The 9,419-nt window shown below is 39.2% G+C and overlaps 1 protein-coding gene across 1 annotated transcript in view; it reads left to right on the plus strand.

Moving 5' to 3' along the window:
* The window catches only part of VhaAC45RP (VhaAC45-related protein), a 53,325-nt gene that overhangs the window by 43,864 nt on the left and 42 nt on the right, over nt 1–9,419 (plus strand). Inside the window, exon 4 of the mRNA XM_065223876.1 lies at nt 9,205–9,419. This exon is cut by the window's right edge and continues 42 nt beyond it. Coding sequence (XP_065079948.1) covers nt 9,205–9,414 — 210 coding nt within the window. The 3' untranslated portion in view covers nt 9,415–9,419. The remainder of the gene's footprint in view (nt 1–9,204) is intronic.

Consider the following 9,419-nt stretch of genomic DNA (forward strand, 5'->3'; position numbering starts at 1 on the left):
GTACGAATAGGGAGGATGCAATTGCGGAACATTTTGCTGCCAATTCAGAACCACGCTCCCAACGACCACACAAAATGCTCTCCGTTTTTTTTTCCTAGGATTTGTTTTCCGTCGATCTTGTTTTTCGTGCTGAGCACCAATGCTACCCACACTTGAACCCTGCCTATCGACCCATCAACTCATGAACCGGGGACCAACGGCTTTACTTCCCTTCCCGTGATCAGAGATGTTATGCCTCAGAACATCCCGGTGGCGCCGACTGGGATTGAACCCAGCTAATTACGCTTACCTGAGTGAGAGGTAATTACGCTTACCACTACACCACCGGCGCCGCTGCTCTCCAGAATTGTAATACTGTAACCAAACTTGGAAGCAGGGGATACTCTATATAAATTCTATTCTAACTCTTTTTTGAAATGATTTCTAACTTTTCAGGGCCACCAATGTTACGTGGGTGATAAGTTTTAACCTCCGAAACCGTACAGAGTGCGTCCCTGTCGCTTCAGAGCGTAGACGGCATCCATGGCCGTGACGGTTTTGCGCTTGGCATGTTCAGTACAGGTGACGGCATCACGGATCATAATTTTTAGGAACACCTTCAGCACATCTCGGGTTTCCTCGTAGATCAGACCAGAGATACGCTTGACACCACCACGCCGAGCCAGACAACGGATGGCAGGCCCTGGATGTTCTCATGCAAAATTTCCCAATGAGCTTGAGCTTGAGCTTGATTGACCGCCCACGGTTGCTACTCTGTTACTGTCAGATCAGCTGTAATTACACAGAGAACCAATAGACGATGCTTGGGACTAGCAATCATCCTCAATGTGTAAAAACTGGTGGTCTTAAATTAGGCAATACCAGCGCCGGCCGCGCCCGAACACAGGTCAAGAAAGGAATGGGAAGGATTGTGTTGACATGACACTCGCTTTGATGGAAGCCGAGAACACCTCTGCACTTCCACGAGGAATCACTGGGATGTTGGATAAGAGGGTTGGGTTTGCAGCAGGGTTCGTTTTGGTAAACGATAAGCTGAATTGATGTCTTAACGATCATACAACGCGAAGGAGCTTGGGACTAAACCCACGGTCTTCTGCTCAGTAAGCAAAAACGTTTGCCACTAGGCAGACGAGCACCTTTTTAATCACCGAGTTGCTGTTATTACCATGCCTGAGATTAGACTCATGATGTTCTGCTCAGTAAGCAAAAACGGTTGCTCTAAGGCCACCGAGCCCCTCATATCACATAATACCGTTGCTCAAATTTGTGTATCCATTCAAACCCGGAACCAACGACAACAACGAGTTTCGCAAAATACACGATACACAAGCGATTTTACCATAAATATCTTTGATATGTAAGGACATGGGACCGCGTTTTTCTACTCAGCAAGGAGGCCACTGTAACCGACGATCTTTCAAATCCGAAAACTAAAAACTACGAAAAAGTACTTAGGCCTTCATTAAGTTCCACTTTCACGCGACGTTTAATGACAGGGTCCTATCCAGGATTACATCTGAAAAATCCAAATCTGGCCAACGCCCACCCTAAACCTAAACCTGTTCTAATCCACCTGAAATGACTAACGAATGGAAGACTTTGAGTACCCAGCCATGCAATAGTCTCATTCCGTGCCTTATGGCAACTTGATGATTCTATTGCGCTCATCTTTTGGCACCACCCAGGGGAGACTTGGTCCTGTACCCAATGCTTAACTTATCTCCATTCCACTCAACTACTCGCAATTTCGTGTGATATAGTGGGCGGAATATTATTATATGAGACAATTCAATGCAGACGTCTTTCCAAATTTGGCAGATCGACAGGTAATCGGTGAGTTACCACGATAGTTGCTATTCAACAACTCGACAACGTCCCATCGTCAACGCCTGCTATGAGAATTTCCAATTGCAGACGCCAACGAAATGACGTCATCGAGCTATCGATCAACTACCCTGGTTATCGCCTGGTACCTTATAGCACGATGCTAGGAGGCGAACCGGAAGAATCGATGAGCTACCTCTCCCCCAGTTCTCATGCAAAATTTCCCAATATCGACAAAGCTGCATCATCATGACTGTATGTAGCCAATGGGAAGCGAGAAAATATGGTACCGGCAGAGCTGGTTGTCTATATAACAGGTTGCTAACTACGCTTTTGGCTTAAATCCCACCAAGGTGGTCATTCTTAAAAACAGGCCTGATAGGACTAGGAACTTTAAATAATAATTAAAAATTTCAAAATGAACTAAAGTTGAAAAGACGCATCTGTGTCACTTGAAAAATTCATAAATGTAAACCACACAAACACAAGAAATAAAGATCATTTTAAGTGCGCTTTTGGCTTAGTTTCGATTCACCCGTTCAACGGCAAACATCAAGCAATATGACTGGTCGTGGCAAGGGAGACAAAGCTCTTGGAAAAGAAGGCATCATCGGAAGGTTCTACGTGATAACATCCAGGGTATTACCAAGCCTGCCATCCGTCGTCTGGCTCGACGTGGTGGTGTCAAGCGTATTTCCGTTCTGATCTACAAAGAAATCCGAGGTGTGCTGAAGGTGTTCCTAGAAAAATCCCTGATGCCGTCACCTACACACTTAAAAATAACTAATTTTACACGAGACGTAATCCAACTTTGACGTAAATTATGGAACGTAAACAAACATGTCATGTAAAATTAAGTGTTCTCAAACCGAAACATACGAAACTCGACAAAAAGTACGATTGATTGAATTTATTTTCTCGTTTCTTTCAACTCATTCTTATGTCATTTGGGCCGCTTGCATGTGTCCACAGAACAGAAGGAGAAGTGCAAACAAATCGGTGAATCAAAAAGTGGTTCGTTTTTCTGCTCAACAAGCGATGTGCTGTGGCTGTGGTAGCGTTCCACACGGGCTTTCTATGTGCACTCACACTATCATAGCATGCTGCCTAGGGTGTTTCATTTTGAAAAAAGTGATGAATTTTTGATAGGCCACCCTCCAGTTCGATTCATAGCCCCAAAATATGAACCTGTGCAAAAAATGGTAAAGATTGATGAAGGTTTAGAGGTCGCGCCAATGATTTGGATTTTGTATGGAGATTTTGGTGAATTAGTATGGGAAATTATTGATTTTCGTTTACATTGCTCTAACTTTGGTTGTAGTTGTCCAAACGTTGAAAAAAAAAAATATGTGGTTGTCATGACAATGATCAACAAGCTTGTTGTTGTTGCGATGAAATTGGCGTTGTTGCCTTGTACATATTCATCTGTCAATTTACCCTATTTTGCCATTTTTTCACATTTTTATAATTCTTGATACGCTGCAAAACTGAGCGTAGCAACTGTAGGCTTTTTGTTTATTGCCATAGCAATAACATACTAAATTTTTTCGACATTTGGACAAGTAGAAGCAAAGTTATAGCGATATAAGCGATTTTTTAAATTCTTCCATAGTAATTCCCATACAAATTTCAAATCATTGGCGCGACCTCTAAACCTTCATCAATCTTTACCAATTTTTGCACAGGTTCATATTTTGGGGCTATGAATCGAACTGGAGGGTTGCCCATCAGAAATTCATCACTTTTTTCAGAATGAAGCACCCTAATGCTGCCTATCTTAACTGCAGGCAGAAGATGCCTTCTACCGCTAGGTGCGCTAGTGTTCGCAAATAACAAGTGGAGCCACTTTCTGAACCTAAGTTCCACTCCTGTGATGTGTCGGTCTCAGGGCACGGAAATTTACATGACTTTTTGGTAGAGTGTACACTGAACACGCCAAGCGCAAAACCGTCACGGCCATGGATGTCGTCTACGCTCTGAAGCGACAGGGACGCACTCTGTACGGTTTCGGAGGTTAAAACTTATCACCAACGTAACAAAACGGCCCTTTTCAGGGCCACCAAGTTCATTTCAGAAAAGAGTTAGAATAGAATTTATATAGAGTAACCCATGATTCACCCATTCAATTTGTCATTAAATACATCAAAATAATATAAAACTCAAATAATTTGTTTGGGAAATAAATTATATTCTATTTGTAGTCTTATCGGCGGGTTAAATTTATTCCGTTCCACTTTCATAAACTGAGAAACCCTCATCGTATGCATTCTACGCGACATCTTTGAAATCGTCTGAACCGTTAAATAATCTAGATAGAGCTGAAATTAAGGGCGTAACAGCTTTTATAAACAATGACTTCTCTCGAAGATTTCTAGGAATTCAGGGGAAGTCTTCCTTTACTCGATGGTGATGTTGATTTGCGTTGGCGAGCCTTCATTTTGGAGAAATTATTGAGAGAAGTCATTATTTACAAAAGCTGTTACGCCCTAATTCCAGCTCTATCTAGAAATAATACAGAGTACAGAGAGTATAGACTTAAAGTACAGAAAGTACAAAAGGAGAGGAGCCAGTGTCGCTACTTGATAGCAAACTACTCATGATAGGAGGAGTCTGTGTACTTTACCGGCGTGTTAAAAAAGAAAGGCAATCAAAATTTCATTTGTTACATGCATGAGACATGTAACAAAAAGTGTGTTGGTGAGTTCTGTGGCGTTAATGTTCCCGAAAAATTCAGAATTTTGCTGTAAGAAAATCCAATATAAACAATTTTATTGGCATATTTGGGTAAATTTTGACCTGTTTCATGCTACCAGAAGGTATGATGGTCACAAATGCCGTGCCAAACTGATTTCCTGCGCAAGTGATATGAATAAACGCGAATAAACACGAGGTCCAGTGATTATAGCAAAGCTTGCCATAGAGAAACCATCACAGTTCAGGGCCACCACAACTTTCTACAAAAGAGTTGAGTTATGAAATTCACTTAATTCCAAAATAATATCCGAAACAACAAACTAGAAAATCGAACAAAAATTTCGTAGCCCTACGTCAACAATGCGGTCGTGTCTTTTACACCACCCTCCAACTTTTTTTCTCCAGAGTAACTTTTGATAAAGGCGTATTAAAAAAGTGGATCATATATTTTTCAAAAAATCATAACATGAAAATGATTGATCTGAACAAAATGACATTTGAAGAAAAGTTATAGGTAATTAATTTTTTGTGAGAGAAAAAATACACTGAAAAAAAAACTGAGCAACTTCTAAACCATCTCCCCTTCGATTTTTATATTTTTGTAAAGAAAGATGAAGTATTGCCTTTAAATTTGGTGAAAGGTGTAATCTAGTAACCTGCTTCAAAAAAATTCTATTTTTTTTTTTTAATTTGTTGTTTATTTTCAAAGTTTAATGAAGTTGCACATATTATAGTAAAATAATAATTTATTTGGATTCTACGCATAATTTTTGATAAATGTGTACACATTTACATTTCTCCAAAGTCCAGTCTTTCTCAAGTTAATGCGATCTTAAAAAATAATACTGATGAATTTTCAACATTTTAGACCATTTCCAAATGTTATTCGCGGTATACAGCAACAAAATGTGTTTTCCATGATTGTATATTAAATAAAAAAACCCGTTTCTATCTAGGCGCAGCGTTAAAAAATCATAATTATTATTTTTAAATTCACATTAACTCGAGAACGGCTGGACTTAGGAAAAAAGTTTAAATGCAAATTTATCAAAAATTATGCGTAGAATCCAAATAAATTATTAATTTACCACGAAATAAGCATAATTATTAAATTGTGAAAATCAATATTAACAAAAAAAATTGCTAATGCCCTAATTACTTCACACACTTAGAAATAACTAATTTAATACGTGACGGAATTCATCTTTGACATAAAGGATGAGACGTAAACAAACATGTCATGTAAATTTAAGCACTTCAAGACTGAACAGATCGTTTCTCGACGAAAAGTACGTTTGATTGAGGTAATTTTCGCTTCTGCTATGACTCAATTTTATGTCAAAATTAACGCTCGTATATGTCAGTCTCAGAGCACCTAAATTTACATGATTTTTTCTATGTGTGCAGCTTTCTTTACAAAAACAAAAATAATAAAATCGTTTTAAGTTTTTTACTATGAGTTTACTTAGTTTTTTCTTTCATTGTATTTTTTTTTTCTCTATGAAAATTTAATTACCTACATCTCTACAACTTCTTCTCAGATGTCATTTTGATCAGATCAAACATTTTCGTGTTATGATTTTTTGAAAAAATGTAATCAATTATTTTGAATACGCCCTTTTTAAATGTTACTCTTGAGATAGTAAAATATATTTAGGAACAGCCCTCGAAACAGCCCTATTGTTGCGGTACGTTAGCAGCGTTAGAAGCCTATTGTTGTGTATGGAGGTCTCCATACACAACAATAGGGTTCTAACGCTGCTAACGTACCGCAACAATAGGGCTGTTTCCCCTAGATGAAAAATGCAACCATTGGTAGCAGCGAAGCGAACATGTGCACGGTAACCGCAAAATACCCAATAATAACTACAAAGTGAGCATCAGTTTTGTTTCGACCCCTTCCGATTTGAATGAAACAATGCATTGCTTACACGGTAACCGCAAAATACCCAATATATATATTTTTTTTAACTAGTTCGTTTATTTGGTTAGCTCAATCGTAAATACCCAATAATGACTACAAAGTAAGCATTTTTGAGGGAGACTGGGACTACCCATTAAATGAGTAAAAATATTACCCATTTATGAGTATTTGTTACTCAAAAATGAATACTTACTACTTGTTTTTGTAGTTGTATTGACTCATAAATGGGTAAAGTTTTACTAATGGGTAGTCCCAGTTTCCATCGAAAATGCTTACTTTGTAGTCATTATTTGGTATTTACGATTGAGCCTACCAAATAAACGAACTAGTTAAAAAAAAAAAACAAAGATTGGGTATTTTGTGGTTACCCTGTAAGCAATGCATTGTTTCATTCAAATCGGAAGGGGTCGAAACAAAACTGATGCTCACCACTTTAATTTTGAGCTAGGAGAAACAGTCCTATTGTTGCGGTACGTTTGTAGCTGTAGAAGCCTATTGCTGTGTATGGAGGTCTCCATACACAACAATAGGATCCTAACGCTTCTAACGTATCGCAGCAATTGGACTGTTTCCCCTACTTAAATAATAAACGTTTGATCAATTCTTATAGGAAATTTAACGCACTTTCCAAATCTGAAATAAAATTTAGGGGTTACTTTTCATTTTGTTCAGTACAATAACTGTAAAAACATAGTTGAAGATGCTAATTTCAAATAACAGACTGTAGTGGTGATTTTTATACGATAGATGGAGTAGATGAAAGCATAGAGTTGATAGTTCCGTTAGAGTACGGCAGTGTGAAGATTGCATATAGATATTAGAATAGCGAGCTAGGACAAATCGGTTTTTTCATCTCTCTTTACCAAACTCCCCCTTTGGAGAAGGATGGTGAGGGGTGTCCCCCCCCCCCCCCGCCACCACTGGCAAAAAGAGATGAAAACCGATCCGCTCAAGTACCAACTGTGTGTTTGAAACAGTTCTACCGATTTTTTACCGCACTTCAGTTGTTATTTGAAGGAAGGCATCCAGTCGTAGGTTGACTTGGTTGAGTCGTAGTTGTCGATGACTTTACGTAGAAGTAATACTAAAACATATTGGCAAATCAAAGTTGGCACTCGTGGAGAATAGATGAACTATGAAAGTGATGATGGTTTCAAAATTTTACACGGTGAGGTATACGAATTGAATCTTAAAATGCCTTTATTTTGCAAATGGAGCATTTTATTTAAATCTGGTTGATGCTACGTTAGTAGAAAACTTAAGGGCTACTCAATAGATATATAATATAAAAAAAATAATTTCTTTTCAGATTTTAAGGTGTATGCATAGATTTCAGCTTTTCTACAACTGTAGCAACAACCAGATTTAAATACAATGCTCCATTTTCAAAATAAAAGCATTTTAAGATTGCACTCGTATAGCTCTCCGTGGAAAATTTTTAAAACCATCATCACTTTCATAGTTCGTCTATTCTCCACGAGTGCCAACTTTGATTTGCCAATAGACATTTTTGACGTTTAATCGTCTTTCTCTATCTAGCACACATGGATGAATGAACGGTTTGTTTTCCCACTAATCTGTTTCCCTCTTGCTCGCACTCATTCGATTTCAATTGTGCAGTACTGTGCGCCGATTAAACGTCAAAAAGCTCTATAGTCAAAGTACATAACTCTGGATGGGAGCATACTATCAATTACTGTCAATGGTCGAAAGGTACAGTAGCAGCACCTACCCCACCCGTGTCCCCTCGAGATCGTCAAGTCGACGATGACAGGAGCACATATCGTGGTAGGGGAAAACAATAGTTGCAATTTCCAAACCTACGACTGGATGCCTTCCTTCAAATAACAACTGAAGTGCGGTAAAAAATCGGTAGAACTGTTTCAAACACACAGTTGGTACTTGAGCGGATCGGTTTTCATCTCTTTTTGCCAGTGGTGGCGGGGGGGGGGGGCACCCCTCACCATCCTTCTCCAAAGGGGGAGTTTGGTAAAGAGAGATGAAAAAACCGATTTGTACCTTCCATAAAAGTTGTCCTAGCTCGCTGTTCTAACATCTATATGCAATCTTCACACTGCCGTACTCTAACGGAACTATCAACTCTATGCTTTCATCTACTCCATCTATCGTATAAAAATCACCACTACAGTCTGTTATTTGAAATTAGCATCTTCAACTAAGTAAATCGTTGACTTCACTTAGAAGTAATACTAAAACATATAGTCAAAGTGTAAAAAACAGACAAAACCTTGTAACGTCACGTAGCATGTGTCATTCATATAGCACGGCTTTTCATATGTGTACAAATAAATTGCCCTAAAAGCACTCCATTTAAAATTTCTCTCACCCTAGTTTGATATCATAACTCAAACTCAATAGACAAGTGAAAAGAAAAGTATCAATTATCTCCATTTGAATTTTCGTTAATCACGCTACCCATTTAGCACTCACAGGCATTAATCAATCGCAAGCTCGTTAATTTTCACAACAACCACACCCGCCTCCTGGGGTGGAGCCATTTAACTTCACAGACCTCCTGTGTGGCAGTTTGATCCGAACAATCACATAACCCGAATAACAAAAGTCCGTCCAAAACACGGTTTACGTAATCCCCTCACCGAGCCAATTTCCCTCCGATCCCGCATGACGCTAGCAGCGGTCGTCACAGATTTGATTAACGGTTAACACTTACGAAATTTGCGTTTTTCCTTCTCTCTCTCTCAGTTTCTAATTCTACGGTATCTTGATTTTTCGAATTACAGGTCCAACCGGCACTGGAGGGTAGCACCAAGTTCGGCAGCGCATGGGACTGCATCGGATTCACCACAGTTCCGATTTGGTCCGGTCTGTTTGTGACATCGTTCATGGCCATCGGGTTGGCACTGGCCATCTGTGCCATTCTCGACATCAAACCGCCGAACCGGTTCGAGTCCCGCGCCGGAAAGCAGCTCACGTTCACCATTCAGGAGTAAGGTGG

This window comes from Ochlerotatus camptorhynchus, unplaced genomic scaffold, assembly GCF_037179485.1.
Source record: "Ochlerotatus camptorhynchus isolate MF236.1 unplaced genomic scaffold, CSIRO-AGI_Acam_v1.1 ptg000201l, whole genome shotgun sequence".
In the NCBI taxonomy this organism is placed as follows: domain Eukaryota; kingdom Metazoa; phylum Arthropoda; class Insecta; order Diptera; family Culicidae; genus Ochlerotatus; species Ochlerotatus camptorhynchus.